The sequence below is a fragment of the Thunnus maccoyii genome, chromosome 9 (genome assembly GCF_910596095.1).
Source record: "Thunnus maccoyii chromosome 9, fThuMac1.1, whole genome shotgun sequence".
NCBI classification, from domain to species: Eukaryota; Metazoa; Chordata; class Actinopteri; order Scombriformes; family Scombridae; genus Thunnus; species Thunnus maccoyii.
Genome location: NC_056541.1, coordinates 14,736,599 through 14,762,081, shown reverse-complemented (window position 1 = coordinate 14,762,081; position 25,483 = coordinate 14,736,599). Strand labels below are relative to the sequence as shown.

At 39.0% G+C, this 25,483-nt stretch overlaps 2 protein-coding genes across 2 annotated transcripts; one reads left to right on the top strand and one right to left on the bottom strand.

Moving 5' to 3' along the window:
* Positions 1–5,978: 5,978 nt before the first annotated feature.
* On the top strand, positions 5,979–14,200 carry rgs7bpa (regulator of G protein signaling 7 binding protein a). The gene is made up of 6 exons (XM_042421974.1): positions 5,979–6,865; positions 7,888–8,054; positions 11,349–11,479; positions 12,018–12,162; positions 12,884–12,954; positions 13,176–14,200. Exons 1-6 carry the CDS (start codon positions 6,716–6,718, stop codon positions 13,265–13,267), a joined length of 756 nt encoding a protein of 251 aa, XP_042277908.1. The 5' UTR covers positions 5,979–6,715; the 3' UTR covers positions 13,268–14,200.
* A 2,104-nt stretch (positions 14,201–16,304) lies between these two features.
* Positions 16,305–25,043, bottom strand: c7a (complement component 7a). The gene is made up of 18 exons (XM_042421475.1): positions 24,860–25,043; positions 24,642–24,703; positions 24,439–24,517; positions 23,547–23,688; positions 23,308–23,455; positions 23,069–23,207; positions 21,722–21,865; positions 21,351–21,594; positions 20,596–20,715; positions 20,326–20,492; positions 19,014–19,242; positions 18,567–18,738; positions 18,312–18,399; positions 17,611–17,743; positions 17,339–17,527; positions 17,080–17,176; positions 16,771–16,958; positions 16,305–16,672 (listed from the first exon to the last, which is right to left on the bottom strand). The coding sequence occupies exons 1-18, from the start codon at positions 24,863–24,865 to the stop codon at positions 16,488–16,490; spliced, it is 2,532 nt and encodes an 843-aa protein (XP_042277409.1). The 5' UTR covers positions 24,866–25,043; the 3' UTR covers positions 16,305–16,487.
* Between the last annotated feature and the right edge of the window lie 440 nt (positions 25,044–25,483).

Genomic DNA, 25,483 nt, shown 5'->3' with positions numbered 1-25,483 from the left:
TGCAGAAATGTGTGATTTTAGATTTTAGAGATAGGAGAGGAGAAAGAAAGAAATTTTATTTACTTATAAAATTATAAGTGTTTGCTCTTTTTCATTTAAAATGATATCAGAAATTGTCTATTTTGACACTAATCCAATGTAAATCTCATCCAAACACACACACACACACACACAAATCAACACATTATGTGCATGTTTGCATGTATACACACATAAATATTTATCCATATGAGCAGAGGGTCTGCAGTTACACAGCAAAGGATGTGTGTTCACATATGTATGGATGCTGATATACAGTATTTATCAGCCTTCGACGAGCCATTTGATCCTTGATTGTTTAAATATAACTCTTCTCCCCCTGCCTTTCCTCCTCACACAGAGTTCAACAGGCAACCCATCGAGCAGCAGCAGCGAGGATGATGAGGATGTGAGCGCTGGGGACAGAGAAGGTTACATCTGCGCTGTGTGTTTGGATGTGTACTTCAGCCCTTACATGTGTCACCCCTGCAATCACATCTTCTGTGAACCCTGTCTGAGGACACTGGCGAAGAACAGCCCCACTAACACTCCCTGCCCCCTCTGCAGAACAGTTATCACACATGTCTTCTTCCAGAAGGGTGAGCTAATGGGCACTTACTGTACAATACACATAGTTTGAATCACCTTTTACTTAAACCTCTACCAAGTATCTAGATTGAATGATAAGAGATTGATATATAGTTTAAAATATACAAGTAATGGATGTAGTTTCCCTGACTTACAAATGCATATAAAAGTAACAATCACATGTATGTTTGCAGCAATATGTTTATTCTTATGTCAGCTGTACACAGATGACATCTAAGCTGCAGATTGTTCAGAGGGCCCAGCTGCAGATGTCCCATAGGGAGCAAAATAGACCTTTAGTTCAGCTCTGACCAGATGAGTCACCCAGGCCGCAAAGACAAAATCAAACACAATCGCAACACTTTTATTTAGTGCTTTTTGATGGAAATAAGGAGATTTCACTCCTTTTTGATGGAGAGTGCATTGAGGATAGATGTTTTTAGCGTGGGCAGTACCAGCGTAAAAAGCAACCATTACCTTGTATAATGCTTTCATGTTATACAATGAGCATGATGTAATGATGTGTTTTTGACCCTATATGATGTATACTGGTATATTTTATGTAGCCTTGTGATCGCTGCACACTGATTACATAGGACAGTGTCTGATTTGGACAAATCTATGAATAAGTAATGAAGTTCTGTGATTCACATTGGCCTACTTCTAGATGCGTGTAGGAGAAAAGTGAGCAGCAGAGACACTGCTGTGGCCATAAAAAGGCAGAGTGGCTGTGGTTATGAGGACTGCAGACACGCTAAGAGCTCTTGTTAGTGATTAGGTGACAAGGATTGCAGATTACTGTAGATTCTTGTGTTGATTAGCAAAGTCAAGGTCACACGGAAACAGCAGAATGAGAAAATGAGGAGTCTGGTGAAGCCGTGTCTGGTGATTTTTTTCTGAATATATTGAATAAATCGAACATAATCTAGTCAGGATATCAAGAGGTTGAGGTGTAAATAAGACATTCACTTCATATGGTAATAATATCCAGTTTGTCTTTTTGTCTTTCACACAGAGCTAAACCAAACAGCAAGGACATTCTTCCCAAAGGAATACCTGTCCCGAAAACAGAACTTCCAGAAAGCAAGTTGTGCAAAGTGGCCTCTCCCAAGCTGTAGAAAACTTTTCCGAATCTTTGGAGGTAAGTGTTTAATACCCCATACATGGAAATTCTCTCAGTTCAGGATCTATTAATCTGATATGGCAAAATACTAACGGCTGAGAGTAAAACACTAATTTTCTAACTTTAAAAGCTGTACATGAAGACTGCAGTTGGCCATATTTGCAACTTAACTGCTTTTGATTCTTTAGTTTAGTTTTGAAAAGAAAAAGAAAAGAAAAGAAAAACATGTCTGCTACTGATATATCCTTCAAGTCCCTCAAGGCTTCAAATTTAAGTGTAAATTCATGTAAACGTTACACAAATTAAAAATATTTATGAGGAAGGAAATGCATTGAACATGTTTGTTAGACCTCAAGGACCAGTCCACACATTAGAGGCATTTTAAAGACAGCCTTCAATCCCACAGGGGGTGTGTGTTTGATAGTCAAAAGATAGATTTTGGGTGAAATGGCAACCACCATAGGAGAGAGCTTGGATGCTGTGGCTTCTAAATGTGCTCTGTACTTCTACTAATTCTTCAATCAGGTTCGGAATAGTTCCCTTGGGCAAACAGAAATGACTGACGATGTCCTCACCGCTGTATATATCCAGTGGGTTACTGCGGTCTCTTAAAACTCTTTCCCTTCTCATTGCTCTCTCCATAACTATGTTAGCAAGCTGCAAATTATAAGCAATGTTTTCCTCTTTTTTATTGCTGGGTGCTAATGGTCAGCAGGTGTCACTGATGAACCATGTTACAATGGTAGCATGGGTGTTAGGCTTGAGTTAGCCTGGGAGTAAGGTGTCTAATTTTTTTGGCTTAAAATTAGTCAATCTTTATTTTTGTAAAATGATCTAACTTGCATTAGACTAATCTATGAGCAAAATTAAGACTGGCCTAACACTACAGACCAGTCTAAAACTGGCCCCAGATAAGATGCACCATTTCTCATCCACTCAGGCTTCCAGAGGCAGTCCAGTCCCATCGCTAGACGTCAGTTCCCCCATGGCGGAGGCTACCGTTTGGATGCTATGGACTTTGAGGATGACTCTCGAGGGTGGCGCTTTGACATGGACATGGTCATCATCTACATCTACTCAGTCAACTGGGTCATTGGTTTCTTTATATTCTGCTTCCTCTGTTACCTCTTTTTCCCTTCCTTTTGATTGCCCATTGATGGCGTAATGTAGAGAGAGGAAAGGTTGAAGAGATGGGGGTAAGGTAAAGAATTAAAGATGAAGCACAGGGCAGGCATACGTGTAGGAACGGGGGAAACTGAGCTGTAGGGTTTAATGAGAAGACTATGAGTGAATTTCAAGCAGGTGGGGATGGCTTGGTGGAGGGAAAACAACAGAGTGCCAGCTTGTTGTCTCTCATTAATAAATGATTGAAATGGGGAAATGGTGTAGGGGGATGTTTGGGAATCCAATGTTCTCTGTTCTCTGTCTCCACATGATGCACATGTAATGTGGGTTGCACAACATGTCCTGTTCCTGTATGGGGGGAGTTAATATAACAGGTCGGGGTTTACTTTCAGAACAGAATCCACTTACAGACAATTAATGCTTACAGTTTTGATCAACAGTATAGTCGACTGTACTAGTCATTAAAGTAGTATCATGACATATTCATTACTAGAAATTTTATAGAATAGCAAGCTGAATGAAAATTTAAGTTTGCTATTATTTCAACAGTAATTTTATAATTATAGTGAGAAATGTCAAATTTAGATCCAGTAAATTACAATACAACCACAGGTACTATATTGCATATTTCCATGAAGATACTGTCACATGTGTAATAGTTTTTGCTCAATCATCAATCCCATTCACGGAACTAGACCACAAAAACTAAAAAAAAAATAAAATAAAAAAAATCTAAGGAATAACATGAGTGAATATGTTTTGGTTGGATATTTCGTTAATGCATCATTAGACAAATTAATGAAATGACACATTTGCTGTTTGGTATGGATTGTGACTGTGGTTTATAGTGTTGTGAATCTCTGTGTTCCCATTTACTGTCATGAAAATTACTACCAAAAATTCACAAATTGGTGCATTGTGTGAATCTTACTATGCAGTATGTCTTGCCAGATTGTTTTACTGTGTTTTTTAATGAGGAGAAATTTTGTATTTTGTTTCTTTTAAAGCAATCTCTGAATGGAATTAATGTTTTATTTTTTTAGTTTGGATGTGCAAAGTCGTTGTTTTTCATGGCAAATAAAGTTTACACAGAAGCACATACATGCTTTCAAATACATTTTTAAACTTCAAGCAATTTCAAGTCCCCTTTTGGTAATGAAAACATGTGTCACAGAAAATAAAACCAAAAAGTATTCCTGACATATTTCACCAAACTCTCTGTTTGCATCAGTGTGAGGTATGTTGTGGGTTCTTAGTATATAGTAAAACTTTACAGTAATGATCAGTAATTTATACACCATTAGTTGACGATGAACTCATATTTAACAAATCATCTTCATACATTTGTAAGTGGCGAATACATTTATTAATTTGATATATCACATATTTGTTCATAAAATATCTATAAGCCTGTCTATCTACATACACTATAATAATAATAAATTCTTTGTTGATACATCATTAATGCTCATGTTATTTATTTTGAGGCATATGTTGGCAAATTATTTGTAAATTAATCATAAACATTTGCTATGGTATAAACTGTGTTGCTGGGTGTGTATTGAGCCATGTACTGTTAGCTGCAGGGGTATGGTGTGATGCCAGTCATGCAGCAGGAGCAGTCTTGGGGGGGCTCTGGCTACAAAAACTAGCTCTTGGGATATAGAGTGTCACCTCTGTTGGGAAGTAGCTAGAACTAGTGCAGGAAGTACAGCAGTCCCACATGAATATATTTGGGCTCATTCTGTGGAAAACACAGGCTCTGGTTACTCCTAGATAAGAGCTGGACTCTCTCCAATGTCAGAGTTTGATGAGCAGTGCAAGCCCCCTGTGGAGGTGTTTGGAGAGGTTAAGGAGAAGGACTTTCAGATGACTCAGGAAGAGAGCAGCATTTAAAATAGATTAGGTCTTTATTTAATCATATTTAAAGCCTTTAAAATAGTATGTGTCTTTAAGAAACCAGTGGGCATCTCTTTTAGGAGACCAACCAAAATCATAATTACTGCAGAATCTGTTACATTGAACAAACATAAAACTACACTTTCCTGTGCTGCTCTGCACTGCATGTGTTGATGTGTGTGACCGTAGCTGTGTGTGTCTGTGGGTGTACATCTAAAACACTTACACAGATGGATTTTGAAAGTCTTTCTTTGCACGAACAATTAAATAGTAATGCAACTTTACAAAGAGCACTCACCATACAGTGAAATGGACTCCTAATTTATTCAGAATATCTACCACACACTTTCCTCTTTGTGGTTGTGAAAAGCAGGGAAGAACAAATAGTCATCACTGAAAGCTGCAATGGAATCAGGCACATTTAGAAAACTTTGGAAAATGTTAGAGTTGTTGAAAGAGTATATAGTTGCCTGGTTAAAATTGGTACAGTTATTAAAAAATAATGTATGTTTGTATATATGCATTTTCTCTCTTTGATGCCACAACGCTCTATTTTGGGTGTCTGAAAGAAAGCAGCTTACTTTAAATGTACTTAACACTTTTGGGTTTATGTATGTGTGTCTGTCCACCTATCATGTATTAGGTAAAAAAGTTTTTTGTAAGTGAGATTGACCCCAGCAAGGAGGCAAAAAAAAAAAAAAATACAACTTTTTGACGAATCATGAAGCATCAACAGAAAACATCTTTAGGTCTTGAGTTACACTTAATACACCGTAATGTATGTCAATGAGTATTAATGTAAGGATATTGAAATAAGCATAGAGATTTAAAAATCTCATAAAACACACTTAAAGTCCCAATAAAATGGGCTTGTATTATTATATGATATAAGATGGGGTTAGAAATATGCCACAGTATATAAAAGTGAATTAGAACTCATAATTAATATACCACAGACCCACAGACACGCATTAAATCTTTACTGGAGTTTTAAAGGGATTTTATTGTACTTAGTTAATGAGTTGAGGCAAAAAGTGGACAGCAACCTGGATTTCACACGTTTAGGAGCTCATATAGCCGACAGCTCAGGGCGGGGGTCTGACTTGATGGGCCCTATTAGTATTCCCGTCCTTCGGGTGCGCAGTGTTTCTAGCCACAGAGCCACGTCAGGCCTGCAGCAACTGCTCGTCTTGTGTTGCTTTTCCAAGGTTAGAGATAGGCCCGGTCGACTAACTGGAAACACTCGAAGAAACAGAAGAAACGCCGAGAGCCGAATCGAGATCGCGGTACCCGGGAATTAAGTTTTTTTTTTGATGTACAGATTTTCTCCGGCACAGAGGCTGTAAGTGTCGGCTATACGCTGTGAAATTGTCAGCGGGGACATTGGCAGCGTTATTTCGTCTCTATAAGGAAATTGTGCGGCTGAGAAAAGATCGTTATCAGCCGTCCTATTGGTGCTTAATGGAAACGCGCAATCATAAAAAATGGTTGCATTTGGAGAATATCCGTGAATGCGATCGTCTCCTTCCGACATCGGTACGTCAGAGGAGACACCTCAGCTAGCTGGACTCCGGGTTGGGTGTGAAGTCTTCACTGTGCACCGTGTGCTGCTGGAGTGAAGGTGACTTGCGCCCCGTCGCAGTCAAGGCAATGCGGAGAGGAGTCGCAGGCGCTCATCCGGTACTTTTCCTGCGCTCTGCTCGTCTGGGAAAATATTTGCTCCCTCTCCCACACTAGAGGGGAGGAACGTGAGGGATAGACATAGTAATAACAATAATTGAGGTTCAACCCAGCCAGTAGTTGGCGAAGGTGAATTGAGCGTAAACGGAGGAGAGAATAAGGTGAACAGTAAGGTGCTGGGCGGTAAGGCAGGAAGAGAGAAAGTGGTGGAGTTTTGGGGGGGGGGAATAGACAAGACAAACCGTTCTGTATTAGGGCTGTTTTATTAGTGGATGTGTATGCATGAGTTCTGCATCGAATGGGCGCAAAAACCGCCCCAGATCCGCCGGGAACATCTTCCAGATCGGCAAACCTCCTTACCGAGACCCACAGAGGAGGGAGAGCACCGAAAGTACCCGCAAAGCCCAGCGCGCCGTGGCCGACTGCAGAATGGTAGGTTTGCGACACATCAATCCCTGCATGGTGCCTCAGATAAAGAGTGCTGTGTTATTATCCCAACCTTTCTTTGTTCTAGGACGATCGACCTATCCCGTGCATGCAGGATGCACAGGCGACAGCTGTTAATAGCTGCAAAAAAGACTGTAGCCCGGTCTAGGAGCCTAAAAATAGCTGTATGCATTTGCATTGCTTTGTCGGCAGTGAAGACAAAACAGATCATCTCGGCGTGCAGACTGACTGTGTGATTTGCATTTGGAGTGTGGAAAGCTGCGGGTGGTTTGGGCTGATCTTAAAATTGCCTGAATTACAAGATTGTCTAAGGAGGTGTGCGTGATCATGGCACAGATGTCCCCTGTTTTGACAGATGCTGGCAGGAATGATCATATGTATAGCCTGCTTCCCCCTTTCATACATCAGTGAACGGTTTGTACAGGAGTACAGCAGGATCCTATGCAGGAGTTGCACAAAATGAACGAGATGTGTGTGTGTGTGTGTGTGTGTGTATGTGTGTGTGTGTGTGTTTGTCCCAATCTCAAGGTTTGAGGTTGTGCAAACAACCAAACTTAGCATAATAGGACGCTCGTCAATAAAAAAAAATCAATTCATTCATCATGCACTTTGACTTTGCAGGCTGTTTTAATGGCAATGTTTTACTTTAAGTTTCTCTCAGGGATCAATTGACTTTTGTGACCGTATATGTGCAAGGTTGCAATTTTTGCTTCTGTTGAAGCACACTGCCATGCACCCGCACTGGCAGATTATTTGTCCCCTGTGGAAAAAAAACCCTGAATAGTAGGGCTGGATATAGTGCTGTTCAGCATTTCCTTCTTGGCTGACACATTTTCATGTTGACAAGTCAATGTGCAGGCCGAGACTTAAGTCTATATTCTACTGCAATGACTAGTGCAGGATGTCTTATTCAAGCAAAAGTTGTTTGCTTCATTTGTGTAGTGCTGACTTTACCAGGCTATTTCTGGATTAACTCACTTTTCTTTTATCATGTCATTGTAACACAGATCGTCCAAGAATTCAATACACTTGTGGCTCTGTACCGTGAACTGGTCATCTCCATTGGCGAAATCACTGTCGACTGTCCCTCTTTACGGGCCGAAATGCTGAAGACGAGAACTAAAGGCTGCGAAATGGCGAGAGCCGCACACCACAGTCTCTCCTTGATATCGGGGTGAGTAGGCACAGACTCTGTCCATGGTGCTGAAAATGATTGCTGCAAGGAGCTATCCGTGGTGCTGAAAGTGTAAACCGCACTAAATGGGGGCACTCTGCAACCCTGCTGCGCCTAAAGTTGTAAAGTAGCTAATTTTACCAAAGTACATCTCTAATTTGCATAAGCATCCCCATTTTAGACACATGTATACTTAAGCTTGCTCTGCTACACTTCAAAGATAAAATTCAGAGTGTCTGCTCCATTAGCGTGAAACTAGTGAGTTTGAGGTGGGGGGTGGGGGGGAGTTTTGGGAAAAACAGAGCATGAGATCAGCTTTTAAAAACCATGATATTTCTAATTGTTAGCAGGACAGCCTTACCAGGAAGCAATCACAACAACATATTGTTACTGACCACATCCCATTAGCTGGGCCTAAAACGTTAATGCATGCAGTGGAGTGGAAGTGAAATGCTTCCTAGGATGAATATTAGAGATAATAGTAATAATAAGCAGTCAATGACTTTTGCATTGTTGCGTTTAATGTATTGTGAGCTGTCTCTGTGTGAGTCTGAGTATTTTGTGGGTTGTGTCTCTATTATGATCATTTGGACATTTATAAACTAGCATGCTTTTCAACAATTGATGTTTGCTGGAGTGCTGAGTGTTTATAAGAATCAGAATCCTCAGGTTTTAATTTGATCAAAAACAATGATACATAATGATTGGACTGGTAGTTATTTCACTATTTTCTGAATCAGTGAGTGTTTCTATGCTAAAATGCATCACAGGTGGCCTATTTTTGATAGAAGTGTTGGCTTAAGATCGGAGAGAACAGCTATGATAGAGGCCTGACATGTCGGTTGACTTGGCCTATGCTCTCCATTGAGCACAACATCTACTCTTCCACTGCCAGTGGAAGAAGGGCAAAGTGAGGCTTGGGATTTGAAGGTCCTCAGTGAGGCTAAGATGCCAGCTGACTTGGCACCCTCAAACTTACTTAAATAACAATTGGACAGACTGAAGCCAGTGGTGAGAGAGATTTGGAGGATGTCTGCACTCGCTGCTTGCCAAAACCAGGGCACCACTGGAACAAAAGAGCATCAGGTTTCTTTAGCTATCAATAATGCCCTAAGTCCTTACTGATATGGAGATATATAAACAGAGCTTGTAAAAGCATTCAATCCTCTCCCATTTAATATTAGTCTGCCATGTTTCCGCACACATTTTGCCTTTATAAGTCTCCAAGGTGTTAGGCTTAGCTTCACTCTGCTCTGTAACCTATTTTGTGGATCAATAATTAATCCACTTGCTATATCGTGATTTAAGAATGCATATCCTTCACTCTATGTTACATGCATGACATAATCTTTCCTTTTAATGTATGTATGACGATTTTAACCACATATGCATGACAGACTGATATGGTTAGCCAGTAAACACGTCCATTGAAGAGGGGCATCTCAGTTGCGTTTTATAACAGGGCATTAATTGCTTCTTATTTAAATCTTTGGAGAAACACTGCAGTTTACTAAGCAGGCCCTTTATTCTTTGCACTATTCTTTCCAATATATGGCTCATAATTATACAACTAGATACTTGTCTCTCCAAGACAACAAGTCCTATCCATTATACTCCTGTGCTTGAAGTTCCTGCTGCTGTTGCTGCTGCTGCTGCTACTATAGAAATAGAGACTGTGCAGCAGCTTTAGAGAGAGCTCTAAGTTCCCACTGATAACAGCATCAACATCATTGTCATAATCATCACCACCACATACTCTAAACCTCCTTCTCTAAAAGCTCTCCAGGCCAGTCTCCACTACCAGAGACACAGAGCTTGAATTAGACAGCACAGATCATTCCCCTTTAATCAAATAAAGCCAGTGTGTCTGAATGGTTTGAGTGATGCGGGGCCTCTCCAATGTGCTAGAGGAAAGCTGATAAGCAGGATAGCATTGATGACAGCTGTGCTTTAGCAACAGTACTGTAGAAGGCAGCACTGTGACAAAACAAGGATAGGAAGGCAGAGCTTGCTGTGGGAAGAGGGGAACGCAACAGCATGATTTGTGTGAGAAATATTTGTACCAGGTGCAAGTTTCACGCCTTTCATCGCTGTCACTTTCCCATGTGATATCACACCCACTGAATATCACCTGCTGTAGCTTCCCCTCGAACACCAGATTTATATGGTGGTGAAGCTACTGTGGTGTCTCATAAAAGCTAGTGATCAACTCTAGGTAAATAAAAAAAATACTCAAATGGGTTGGTTTTTATGTTTGAACATCTTCAGTGCATTTTATTTATTTATTCTCAGATAGTCAAGCAAACTAAAAATATTGACACACTGCCACCACAAAAATATAATCAAGCAAAATGCAGTCAGTGACCTTGTCTTTTGTTGAAATAAAGCAATAGAAACAAGTCTAAAGAAGCAGATTCCTCTCATCATTTTGTGTAAACCCCACAGTTTATCTGTCATCTGAAGGTTTAAATTTCGTTGAGTATTTTATCTGTTTAAGATGTGACATAGAAGATATGCATGCTGAAAGTTAAAAATACTTAACAAAAGTTAGAGATCATATACTGTTTTCACTATCTTATCTACAGATGTAAGTGTTCATATCCTTTCAACACATAATCCACTCAAGCTTTTGCAACTCCACCCACAATAACTTTCCTTTTACCCTGTTAAAGTATGTTTAACAGTGAAGTGTTTTGAGTAAAGCTGCAGCCACTGTTATAGATATAAATAGGGTTGAAACTAAAGATTATTTTCATTATCGTTTAATCTGTTGGTTATTTTAATACTTGAATTAACTGTATTAATGTAAGCCTGTGATAATTTTCCAGAGTACAAAGTGACAACAGCTTGTCTTATTTGACCAACAGCCCAAAACCCAAAGAGATTCAATGTACAATAATATAAGACATAGAAAAGCAGCAAATCCCTAGTATTGAGAAGGAATTTTTTTTGCATGATATATGACTTAAATTATTAATTGATTGACAATTTTCTGTAGATTAGATCAACAAATGGATTATTCAATTGATTGTTTAAGTCCTATAATGGAGCCAAACAATGCTAAGGTCATTCTTCAATATACCAAAACAAACAAACAAACAAACAAACAAACAAAAATGCACAAACACACAAAGGTATCTGTCAGTTTGTGATCAAGCTTTGTTGTGATTAAGAAAAGAAACTTTCCCTAAAGTTGAACTATGATCCATTCTGTATGCATTAAGTTGCATCTAAAGTTCTTCAAGTTCTCACTAGCCAGTAACCTTTCTGTGTTCCCACTATGTTCCATTTCAGGCCAGAGGACGGGGAGATCCACCCTGAGATCTGTAGACTGTTTATCCAGCTGCAGTGCTGTCTGGAGATGTACATCACTGAGATGCTCAAATCCGTCTGCTTGCTGGGCTCCCTGCAACTCCACAGGAAAGGTTAATACATGAAAAAGTCCCACTGCATATACAGTATAGTTTTAAGTAACTTGACTATGGAGTTTGTGTGTGTGTATGTGTAGGTGTGAGTATATGCATGTGATTGTTTACATACTGTATGCTTTGTTTCTTCTTTCTAATGTTCATTTTTCAGATTTTATTAAATTTAACAAACAAGAAAACCTGTCAGAAGACAATTATAAACATGTTAAAAATATGTGCACAGGCGTAATTATTCATAGACAGATTTCTTACCTGCAGGTTTTATTTTTATACAGATTATCTTCTAAAACCTTCACCATCATTCCTGTAAGCAGACAAAACCTGAGTATCTGTGAATGAATAATGAAAACAAACGAGAATGAGAATGAGCTAGTTCTTTGTAGCTGTAATATGAAGTTCATAATAATTATGTTATTTGATGGATAACTTTAGGTCAGTTCTTTTCTTCTCTGTTTCTCTGGTACTCCTCTTCCTAATGTTTGACGTGTGTGGTGATGACACCAGTTTAAGGCTACCTGCTCTCTGTGTGCTCTAGGTAAGGATTCCTGTGGCCCCACTGGGGTCGATAGTAAGATCGAGGAGAGCTCAGACATCCCAATCCTGGAGGACACCTCTTCCTCCCCCACTGACTGTCCTCAGCTCTGCTGGCTTGTGGCCACTGACATAGAAAACATAGAAAAGTAGGTAGACAGTGAATGTTTTGTGGTGCGTCATGTGTTCTTCTGTGAGTGTTGTATGTATGTGTTTCTGTGAATTTATCGTGGTGTTATACATGTACATGTACATCTTTGTGGGTCAAAGCACATGTAATGCAAGGTACACAAGGGAGTATTTTTTTTTCTTAGTTTATGTCACATTACAATAAATTTCATAACAGTAAGTGCTTTGAGGAAAATTTCAATTTAACATCCTATTATAACTAAATTACATGCCACCAAAAATGACCAGATATTTGTGTCTAAAGTGCTATACCAGCCTACAGTATATGCAATTTTTGTACATGGCACATCAGTCAAAAATGTAAATTGTTTGTGCTTTTTGGATTATTTTATGAGACTATAAAATCAAATACTAACATTTTATAAGATCCAGTTTTCACTTGAGATGCTGCACTGTAGTGTTTGCTGTTTGACTGGTTGCAACCGTTTCTTAAAAATCACATACTCAGATGGCATCTAGTAGTTACAGATTGTACTGTCCTCTTTTTGTATCAGATGTCGAAATTAGTCAGTTGTGCATTTTACTATACAAAATACTAAATATAAAATACTATGCTGCTGTAGTTGTGGGCCTGAGTGTTTGTTTCTGTGTGAATATGTATGTCTGTGTGTGTGTGAAAATATACTACAGGATAGATGCTATAGGTACACTACATAAAAGCCCTTATTTGTGTTATGGCAGGGATATGAGGGAGATGAAGAACCTTCTCAGTAAACTCAGGGAGACGATGCCTTTACCATTGAAGAACCAAGGTAAGATAGAATCTGAACATTACTCCACCTTCACCTTCTTACATACACCTAATTTATAATCCCATGGAACAATCACACTTTAAAAATCTTTTATAGGCATTAACATTACAAGATTTATCAGAAAAGACTGATCATCGCTTGGAAAACACTGTGTCATATTTCAAACTACAAACCTTATAAAAACTGACTTGGCAGTGGTCTGTTTGTGTTCTCATGCCCAGATGATAGCAGTTTGCTGAACCTGACTCCCTACCCACTGGTCCGACAGAGGAAGAGGCGGTTCTTTGGGCTCTGTTGCCTGGTAACCAGCTAAGGGCCCCGCCTTCGTGGGTAGGAGGCGGCAACAAAGACACCATTACCCACTGTCCTTCACCACTTGTGTCTCCCACCAATCTATTACTGCCATTTTCAAATAAATTGTCTCTTTCTCTTTTCTCTTTTTTTTTAAAGGCTGCCCATTTTATAATTTTATTTTGTAATACAAAGAAGAATTGTAATTGCAATGTAATGAAAACAAAAGTCATGAACATATATTTTAAGATATTTTGCAACAGATTTTCCCTTTTTTGGTAAATGAAGTCAGATACCTGCTTGTCCAATGTAAAAGAGAATGAGAGGTCATTTGAAAAAAAATGTCAATGTTCAATTACTTCCACAAACCTGAGTGAATGAAACAAGGATTTGTGTTTTTAAAAAAGGGGATATAATTGTCTGTTTTTGTCAGAAATAATGTGTAACTTATGACCAGACACCATCCAAATGTTTAAGGATGGTACTTGCAAAGACAAAGTTATACCTTCGTCTGTCTAAGCTGAGATGACAGGTTTGTGCAGAGTGAGTTTGTTGTGTATTACAGTCTCTGTTTTCTGTTTCTTGCTGTTTTTTCTTCTTAATGTACTTAATTTAGTCTTCCATAAACCAAGAACCTGTACCCAACTTTAACTTTCCAGCTTCAAAATGGAATATATGAAACAATGCTCAAAAAAGAAAACTTCTTTGCACACAATATCTATCTATAAATTGAGACATTAGACTTGTATATACACATACTCTTTACGCAATGCTCTCTGAATTATTTTCAAAGTTGGAGTTGGTTAGCAATGAATCTGCTGGTTTGTATAAGCAGGGAGAATCTCCCTCTGTCTGAGGCAGACATTGCAGACAGAGGGCAGGAAGCATGGGTCTTGCTTATTAATGATAGTGATCAATGTTTAGGGCACGGTAAAGGTACAGTAGTCAAAGCTGATATAGGTCATTTTACATTGTTAATAAAACTTTTGTTATTGAAATGAATCAACTTGTCTGTGATTTTATTGCATGTTGTCCACTCAAAAGTCCACTGGGTGGAGACAAACTATCAAGAAAGACACTTGTCTGACATGTTTGGGTGTTCTGGATCTCAGGAAATTAAACTGTGAATAAAACTTAATTTATTTAAAGAACTCATTGCACTAAAGGTGATCAGGTGATGTGACGTCTTGCAAATTGGGTGATCTGTAATAATTTGAATTTGGGGCGCAAACATCCCAACATTAATGCTATTTTAGTGCTCTTTCTGGTTTGCTATAGATTGTCCTTCAGTTGAGTTTGTTTGTAGAGTAAACATTTCTATCTGGGAGAGTTAGAGGGGGACAAAGATAGACTGAGATACAGAGAGAGAGAAGGAAAGATGCCACATAATCTTTTATTAAGTCCATAACAAGCAGCTTTTGTTTATATTTACAGAGGGTTGGAGAAATAGAGAGTAGGAGGGACAGAGAGAGAGAAAGATTATGCTGCCAGGCCCCAGAGAGAGGATCCAGCTGGTCACCTACTTTTGCTGTTGGACTAAAGTATTCTTTTATCAGTAAAGAGCAGCTGAGCAAACTTCAACATTTCCTCAGTGTGCATTGCTCAGTGGCTGACATGGTTTCTGTCTCAAGGTGTATTATATTTATTATAATTTATACATGCAGGTTAGGGGAATTTGAAACTCCAAAGTGACTGCAAATGTGAAGGTGAACATAAATGCGTTCCCTTTGACACACTGGTGATTTGATCAATTCATGCAGGGATACACTGAAATAATCTCCCACAACCCTGAAGCACCATAGAAAATAGATGGATAGTACTGCATTATAGCTCTATACATTAAAACCTTTGTAACACTTTTAGAATGTAGATATGCACAAGAGTTGAGAAAAATGTCAGTTATACCTTACAATATAATGCAATCATGTTACACTCACCCTCCAACTCCCTCCATCTAACAGAAAAGCTTTTACAGGACTATAGATGAGTGACAAATAAAAGGGAAAACATCTCCTGAATAAATGAGTGGAGAAACAAATGCAGATGCTTCCATACAGGGCATGAGGGGTCACTGAATTGGCTTTGATGAATATGAAAATGGTATGAATCATACGTTATGTCCTGTACAGTCTCCAGATCTCAAACAAAATGAACACCTACATTATGGGACAACTTGTTAGACAGCACTTTACATTAGCATAATCAAAACACCAAATGAGGGAAACTCTCTTGAAAGAATGATGTTCATCCATCCAGTAAAGTTACAAAGACTTGTATAATCCAAGCTAAGGTGCATTTAAGATGTCTTTGGCTTTTGATGGCTCAAATGTCTTTGTCACCATTTTAATGAGATTTAGAGCTCATTGGGAGTGACTGCCTGACTGTACATGCCTGAATATTTGTTCTCTCACTCAACAAAACTTCTGCTTGTCAGTTTTGTGCATATCGTCTCTTTAAGAGTACGAGCATGTGTGATAGCTCATGAGCATTTCTAGCACTTTCCTCTCACCCACCTGCCTTTGTGTACAACATGGTGTGAACGAGGGGCACACATCTGCTGACAATAAGCATCTTCGTGTGATAAGGAGACATTAAGTAGCTGGTGTCTTCACACAGTTATAACAGGCAGGTTTAGACACACACACACACACCACATGCACTCACACCGTCAGAGGGCAGCAAGCCAGCGGCAGGAATAGACTGTCAGCAGGGGTTTGCTTGGCAGGCTGTGCACTGTCTGGTTTAGTAAGCACAGGACATCTTTTGAAATAGACCATCTCAGTTCAGAACACAGATTTTCAAACATTATCTCGAGGGACGTTTAGAAACTATTTTCCTCAAAACCCAGACCTACTTTTTGCATTCTATTGTGCACGCTGCTCAAACAATTTATAACATTTGAAGAAATGTACACACTGTCAGGAAAGGCAACACAGTATTGGCTGTGCATGCTATTTTGTCTGTAATAATTACATCTACATATAATTATGTTTCAGAGGGGAAATCTCTGGGTCATAATTGGATCAACAAACAGTACAAAGTACAATAATGTAAAGAAATGAAGCATGGCTTGTGCTTTATTATTTATTTGCTGGTTCAATACAGTTTTATTCTATTTTATACATGCATTACGACTTAAAAGATACTGATTCAGTGGAAATATGAGGAATGTATAGTAGAGGATTAATGCGTGCAGGAGGGCGGAGATGGGAGGTCGTAAGGTCAGCTCTCCTCCTGTATCCTCAGGAAGTACAGGGCAGGATACTGACAACTGACACCGTTTCTCCTTTACATCGCCGTAGTCCTGCTTCACACTCGCTCATGGTCTGTGTGGCTTCAGTTGCATTCTCCCCAACACGGACACAAATATTTGATCCTTGGATCAAACAATCTGCAGAATCCTTACAGTGGCACTCGTTGGTTTGATCTGTGCAAATGGCGCAAAGACAAGTGAGATGAATGACTACAATTTGCAAATACTGTACATTATTATAGATTGTTTATTTCAACCATGAGTGTCCCTACCATTGCAGGTTTCCCACATCTGACAGTTGGTACAGTCTGTAGTTGTGCTGCGCAATGGCCACTTGCAGGCACTGTCCTCTGCTATTTCGTGGTTCTTCTTTATACACTGCAGTGCATGCAATTTACACACACTGAGAAGGATTGATTTTCCGGTCACAGGACTAGTCGCACACAACTCCAAAGACGAACTGGTGAGAAAAGCCAAAAAGCAAAATCATTAACAAATACATAACATCAGGAACAAGAAAATCAGAGAGATCAGCCGAAAAAGTTACATGTTCAAATTAGATATTAGCAGAGTAAACATACCCGCACTCAAAAGGCATTTTGCAAACACATTGTCCTCTCGAAGACTTCTCCCACTGCTTACATTGCACTGAGGGAATGATGAGTTCTAGCAAAATGTCTGTGGGATGGATAAAAATAATTATTTCACTTCCCTAATTGACTGAAAATGAAACACTGAAGTATAACAATAAATGAAAAGTGGGATACAATATACTGCAGTCACAGCTGTCCCATGTCATTCATTAGAGAGTATTTATATGAACATTCAAATAAAATTTACCTGGGCTGCATTTGATGCCTGCTGGGTCTGGTGAAAAATGTAGACTGGCATCACAAATAATCGTTGCTTCCCCTAGAAGCTGTCTTCCCTCGGGACAAGACAAAGTAATTGTCTCCCCTATGCCATAGGACGGCTTTAACGGAGAAGCAATGACATCATCAGCGAGGGCCCCGATCTTGCAGCTTGAGACTGGAGAAAAGTCAGAATTTAACAAAGTAACACTTGAAATCATCCCAACAGTAAATAAACTGTTTCATAGGTCCTGCACTCACTTGTGCACAGACCAGGGCTGGCAGACCAAGTTTGATCAGTGGTGCATTCAAGGGTGCTCTGACCAAGAAGATGGAAACCTTCAGTGCAGGTGTACTGAACTCTACTACCCACAAGGTAAATGTCCTTAGGGTCCTGTGGAAAATAAGGTGACCAAAAGGTGATAAAGTTAATTTTTTTGTTCTGTCCTTTGTACAGAAACACTTTAAAAACAGATGGAAATATAAACAACAAATGTGACCACCAATGTCACCAATGTCATTGAGCCAGGCTTATATTCGCTTTACAGAAGACACATTAAATAATTAATATCATAGCTCTTATCATGCAATGTACCATTTTAAAGTTCTGAATGTAAAAATGTATCAATGTATCTATTGAACAGACACAAAAACATCTCCCACATTGGCGCCTGTTTTATTCCATGTTGTGTCTCAAATGTGCTCTAGAGATTATTAGATTTAACAAATGACATGGTTTTAGCATTTCCTCATTAAAATCTGGGTGGGTATTGTTTGGTAAATTAGGCTGATTGATGTAAAGAAAAAGTAAATTATTTAAGGAGTAACACTGTACTGTGGCCCTCTGGGTGACACAGACCAAATACTGGAACAACTGCAATTAGAGGTATTATAAAAAATATTAAATGCTTGCAATAATTTGTTCCACAAGGTGCAGTAAATTCAGTTGACTTGATTTTTACCAGAATGTAGCCATTGACTAGAGCAGGAGGGTCTCCACACTTCTGACTTGGTGGGAGAGTCCAGTCAAAACACTGAGGCTCCATGGTTCTGTGTAAAAGTAGTTCAAAATAGCATGTTGTATAGGTGGATACTGATAGAAAATCAGTGTGAAAGCTCCTCTTAGAGAAAATTCAATACAGTGAAGGATACTTCCTGTTAAAAATGTAAGTTTGAGACAACGTAGTAACAAAAATAAAACTTCCACTCATTCTGACTTTAAGTATTGTATGTCTTGGTCTTCACAGTCAGATGTCTCAGTGGACTCTCCGATGCAGCTCTGTCCCCCATTCTGAGGAGCAGGATTAGAGCAGGAACGTTGTCGCGACCTCCGATTCCCAGAACATGCTGACCAGGAAGACCAACAAGTCCAACTACCATGAATCACTCCTACATGAGCAGAAACAGAAAGGAAGAAAGAGGGAGCAAGTGAGGAATATATAACAGTCCATCTGAATTAATTAAAGAGATGACTCACTTATTTAGCTAATCTGTTAAAAGCAAAACATTGTAAAGCCATTACACTATACAACCACCAGTGAGACAAGCTATCTAAGGGGACGTCATCAAATAACCAATACATGCTCAGAAAAAATAAATCAAACCTTCACCAAGTCATAACAAACTGCAATAGTAAAAGAACATGTCTGGATTGCAACACCCACCCTGCTGACCCTCTATTTCACTTCCCTGCTCACAAGCCGGTCCTGATGTTCCATGCTTACAGATGCATATGCATACATCTCCATCCATGACAGCCAAGCCATTGTTTCTGCAGGGCTGACAGTGGCAGGGGTCACTCTCACCAATGTACTGCTCTATGGCTCTGCGAAGGTAAAGTTTCTTCACCCCAGCACACTGAACCTCCTTCACCAGCTCTGACAGCGGCCGCAGCTGCCAAAACAAGAGTTGGAATAAGTCAAGTTCAAGAGTGATAGAGGGTTGTGCTGGAGTTAAAGGTTAAGTTTGGGTTTTTCAAGTCTGTCTTAATACAATACTGTTGTGTCAATATGTATGTGGATATAGATCTTGGTTGCTGTAACAGCTCTGGCTGTATTCATACTGGCCTTGAAGGTATTCTGTCAGAACATGACTACACGAAGCCAAAATCCACAGCCATCGTTTTGTGCAAAAATGCATTCCAAAGTTTATCTGAAGCTAATATTGGGCTTCAGCAGTCCGAGTTAGCTGAATTGAGTCAATATATTCTAAAGTCTGTGTAGTATGAAATTCCCTCTTTTTGTTTCCCCTGAATAAAGTTCCTTGCTGGTCTGTGGCAGAGGGATATACTCTGGTAAAGGCGTGTAAGTCTGTTGACGTTTTCCAGCTTTTACTCCTCAAGATGTGCTCAGAGAAAACTTTGAAATGATTTTTTTTTCTTTGGAGACTCCATAACTGGAGTATTTTTGCAGTCTGTGTTTTCAGACACTAATATTTTGGTAACAACCTGCTCCAAATCTTTGACTGTTTTGGGGTCAATCTCCGGCTGTGCTTGTTGTCCTCCGGACCACTTTGACTTGCTCATGCCTCTGTGTCTGACATGGAATATGGTTTGCATCTGTGTTTATCTGGTGTGTTGCGTAAGAAACAAGTGATGGGAAAAATGTATTCCTTTGAGAGATCCTGAAGGGACAGAGTTGTGGCTAGTAGCTGGCAAAATAGATATAACCGTTTGCAAGGCTCAGTAGAAGAGGGGCTGTGAGAAAATTTCACCAGGGGGTATGTGTAAATAAATACTTATGTGACTGGTTCACTCTGTAACATCTGAGTAAAAAGCCGGCTACAAATCTACATGGGACTGATGGAATGTATCCCTCCGCCGCACCTTGGCAAGGAATGTTCTGAAGAAACAAAAAGAGGGATTTTGGCCCTCATTTCTTACAGTGTAGTTGTGTCTGAGAGAATAACTTCAGGGTCAGTATGGAAAGTAGGAACTGTTACAGTCACTGAGACCCATTTCCACTTACTTTCCCTCACCTTTTGTTTGGTAACCTTTGGAAATGATCGAATAGAGTCAGCCCAGTTTGAATACATTTCCCAGTTCTTGTCCAGAGTATCAGGCTGCATGGTCTCCAGTGCTGCTATATGTGCGGGGGCTCCTCCAGCTATGTCCACTCTATCTGCACTATTGCCCCTCTTAATATCTATTTTTAATAAAGATTCAGAATTTAATACAGATTCAGAAATAATGAGTGCTTTTAAACTGCAGGCTCTGGTATATATGCAGAATTAACATCAAAATTGTACCTGTGGATGGTGGCCTATAATTAGGCCTATCATAATTCTTGCACTTCACAACAGAGATGGGGAATATCAGGAAAAACCTTATAGTCTCTGAACATTCATGATGGCTCTCGATTTCACTTTCTTTAAAACAAAGGAAAGAAAGTCAGAAAAAAAGTAACAGCAGGATGGAGGCAGAACTTCATAAACTGAAGGACTATTCATCTATATCATGAACCTGACGTTTGGGTTGCTATTAAAAAACTACTAAGACCAATAATAATAATTTCTACAATTCCACTGACATATGGAACATTTAAAATCTGGTGTTTATTTGTCAATTCATGTTGATGTTGATGACTGTCAATGTTCAAATATATTGCAGAAATGCAAAAGTAATTCCATTATATAGCAAGATATTTACTTTTCTTAAATATACTTCAGATACAAAATTTAATCAAGGCATTCTGGCGTTAAGAATTTTTAAATGCATTTGGTCACATAGACCAGAAATAAATTCAAAATGCAAATACTGTTCCTTTCATTTAGCTATGTTAACTCAATGGTTAACAAAATGGGCTGCTATTATTTTTGCAGAGTTAAGCTCATACATAAATGCTTCTAAATATCACATAGATGACATGACCAGCCACCATTAGAAGAAATGTGAATTTGAATCACCAGGATGTGACATAAGGATGTTGGAATCTGCGCCTGTAGACTAATTTTACTCTCATTTAGGCCTGCTATCAAGCTACTGATGATTTATCAATCCTTACCCATTTGTTTTTCAGTTTCTTCATCAACCCTGGCGACAACTTTGAAGGAGCCTCCGAGGCTTCCTTCAGACAAGTAGTGTGTTCCAAACCTTTCCAAAACCTTCCTGTAAGCACCGTAGTCGTACACAGATGGGAGTTTGGCCAGTGCCTTCCAGAACTCCTCAGATATTGGGAGGTACTGAGGAGAGTTACTCTGGAATTGAGCGACCTCTATGTCATTCTTTAAAACCAAAATCCTGTATATCTGTAAGGAAAAAAAATCATGAGGAAAATTTAATTGTACCGCTTAATTATTGTTTTCAGAGTAGGTTGCCTTGTCACAGAGACTTGCTGTTAAAGGTACAGTGACAAAATTTCAGGTTCCTCCGTACCTTAGTTGTGTCATGTATCTTATGGAAGTCATAGTTGTGATGTCCTGTTGTGGTCCCGTGCACTGTCTGTCTGTTGACAATGTCCTTTGCATAGTGCCATTTACTGGTGAACATCTCATCGCTGAAATCTTTCTTAACTTTAACCTGAAAACAAAGGTTCATGTTCCAATGCACCAATGTCACATAACTAAGAAATGTTGAACACCCAGCAAAGCAAAACAAACACTATTAACAGAATGAAAAATTAAAAAAAAAAAATTGTAAGGTACCCTGCAGATTTTTTAACATGTTTTGATTATTATGTCCCTATATAGCCTATTGTGTAAATTTAAGTTATCCAGCACTTACATTAGAACCTAATGTGAATACATATCATGAGACTGCTTTCACCAGGAAAAAAACACACTGCATTGGTTGTTTAATCTGACAATGATTGTTATGTTTCCCTGAAAAGTGGTCCCTTGCAGCTGTGACATAATTACTATCCTGTGTATACTGCTGCATAGTGAATGGTTAGGTCAACCAATTGGGTGACTTTTTGGCAAAATTTGGTGATAGTAATATGTTGTAAACAGCAGGGATAAGAGGGGAAAAGAAGAGTAAGGCTGGAAGCTGATGTGAACAAGGCAATTTATTGGGTAGAAAATATTGTCACATGTGTTAGGCCTTATAGGTACACAGTATGTGCTTTGTTGAGAAATTTCAAACTTATTACAATTTTTCAAGTCTGTCTTTGAGCAATAGTCAGGTGCTCAAATTAACACTGAAACAAGTTTTGCTCGCTGTAATCATTCCTCCTTTTCATTCTGAACATTAGAAGATCCCCTCCATATATGATGTGTGTAATGTAAGTGATGAGGGTACAAAATCCACAGTCCTCATTTCAAATAAAAATGTATTCCTGGATATCTTCTTTTTAGTAAAATAATCCCTACTTGTGTCTCGACAGTGTTTTCCTGTTCAGCTGCAGTGGAAACATTGTAATAAAATGATGGAATTTGGCACTAAAAAGATGCTAACTTTGAAAGATATTGACTTGATTTCACTAATTTGGATAGCTGAAGCTTCATATTAGCTTCAAATAAACTTTTAAATACATTTTTGCACAGAAGGAGGCCTGTCGATTTTGGCCCCCCATCACTTACAATGAAAGTGCAATATGAAAGGATCTTTTAATGGTCAGTATGCACAGGAGGAATGATTACAACAAGAAAAAGGTGTCAATGTTCATTTGAGTACCTAACTATTGTTTTAGTACAGACTTGAAAAATTGTGAACCTATTCATCAATGTGCCCAACAGAGGTATCAATATAGATTGCAGTAAGATGTTTCCAAGAGAGACTAACCATAAAGTTGTACTGGAGAGTACTTAGGGGCAGTCGGTAGATATTATTGTTGACGCCGCTGTATATGGTGCGACACTGACCCCCAAAGCTCTTTGTGTTGATGACACTGGCCCTCCTCTTTCCTGTCACCACATCATACCTACAGAAGCAGTGTAACCATCCCATCAGTAAGCACAAGGTACCTGCTCTAAAAGGTGCACACAACCACAAATAGATCTATGTCCAGATTTGCCACTTACCCTTGTCCTAGGAGTTCTATGTTAGGTGGGAGAGCTGCATCTGTACATACAATGAATTGTTGCTGTGGGTTACAGGCTCGTTCATCTTCTCCATCTTCCTCACAGTCCTGATCTCCGTTACACACCAGAGACTGGCTAACACATTTCCCTGAGGGTCAAAAGACAGACAGACAGCTCACCAATTGTTATTTTCAGTAATTCTGTATAACCCCAGGAGTGAACTGAGTTTTATTTCCAACCTGATCGGCAGTGAAACCTGTTTCCACATCCATCCTCTAAAGGACAGCCTTTTGTAGTTTCACAGGGTCTGGTCTCCGTTCGCTCCCCTCCGCAAGGGTTCCCTCCAAACTGAGCATAGACAGCCATGGGTCGGCTTCTTGTCTGAAACATATCAAACAAGGCAAAGAAAATGGGACAGAAGTGTTGCAGCAAAAATTAAAGCAAAAAAAAAAATCTATATAATAACTTTATATATTATTTACTACATATTTACATATTATTTACTGTAATACTGTTGCTGCTGTTTTTTTTAAATGGAATGATTTCATTTAAATAAGATTATATCTTATTTTTTGTACAAAATGCTGTGGCCAGGCTTTTAACACATACTAAGAGAAGCAACCACATTACACCAATCCTTGCTGCCCCTCAATGATTACCTGAGAGTTTTAGTTTAATTGATTTTAAGATTTTACTGCTTGTTTTAAAATCCTTGAATGATCAGGCTCCTGCCTATATCTGTGATTTGCTAACTCCTTCTGAGCCTGTTCACTGCTTGAGATCCTCCATCAGGGCCCCACTAATGGTTGTTAAATCTTGACTTGTCACCAGAGGGGACCAGGCCTTTGCTGTTTGGGCTCAGCTGTGGAACTCCCTGCCTCAGGCAGGCAAACTCAGCATCATCTTTTAAATCTCCTCTTGAAACTTACTTATGTATGGCTTTTTCTTAGCTGATGGTAATTGTTTTACTATTTAATTAATTTATTTACTTGCATTATCAGTTTTTATTGTAAAGCAATAACTAACTTTGGTTTTGAAAGGTGCTATATAAATAAAGTTATTATTATCATCATCATTATTATTAAATTCCTGAGAAAAAAGTTAGCTAAAATGAATGTTTATGTTGCTAACCTGTGTTTTGGTGCAGCCATCACACTCTGACCAATCTCCATAAGGCCCCCACTGGCAATGCACTCTCTGGTTACAAATCCTTGGAAAGAAAATTAAAACCAAATATACTGAATAAATGACACCAAAATATTGACTTTTTGATTGTCCTAACATTTACAATGTTATACTTTTGGTATTGAAGTAAAGCAAAAGCACCGATTTACCCTTTGGAAGTGAAGAGGAACAGAAGCCACGGCAAGACTGCCAGACAGAGTTGTGCAGTATTCTGAGAACAGTGAAAAAAAGAAGAGAAGAGAAGAAAAGAAGTAAATCTAAAAATGTCTCACTAAAATCAAATCTGTTATACTGTACATCAAACATTTTGCACAAATCTGAAAATTTTGTTAAAGAGTTCTCTATTATTGAAAGTAAATCGACTTGCCTTCATGCTGAGCGAAGGAGCAGCAAACAGTCTTGAACTTGTCTTGGATGCTGTTCATTTATGTTAAGTTTTGTTCTTAAAATGGGGAGTCAAACTCTCGGAGGAACATTCCAAGAACTCATTGGGTTTAATGTGTGTGTATGTGTGTGTGTGTGTGTGTGTGTGTGTATGAGTGTGTGTGTGTGCATGCATGAACAAATATGTAGTGTGCAAATGCCTTTGCTTTGCACAAGAAAAAGGAAAACATCTGCCCTGGCAACTCTCCCAAAAAACTTGTCTAGAGAATCATTCTGAAACCAAAAGCAGGGATTCATGTTGGACTGAGAGTCTTCACTTGCTATACTTGTTCTGGCTGTCACACTTATTATCGAGCTAACAGACTTTTCTCACAGCACACATTGTCACTTGTCATAGCAGGAAAAGCATAGGTGCAACTAAGAACATTAATTAGTGCTGTGTTCCATTTAGTTGTAGCAGAAAGTGACCCATCATGCACAATACCAGTATCCTAGTGGTAATAGATAGGTTTAGACATGTCACAGTGAGAAAAGCACAGGTGTCAATGATAAAATTGATAATGGCTAAATTCCATTTACCTGCTTTGTTTTCAGGGTCCTAATATTG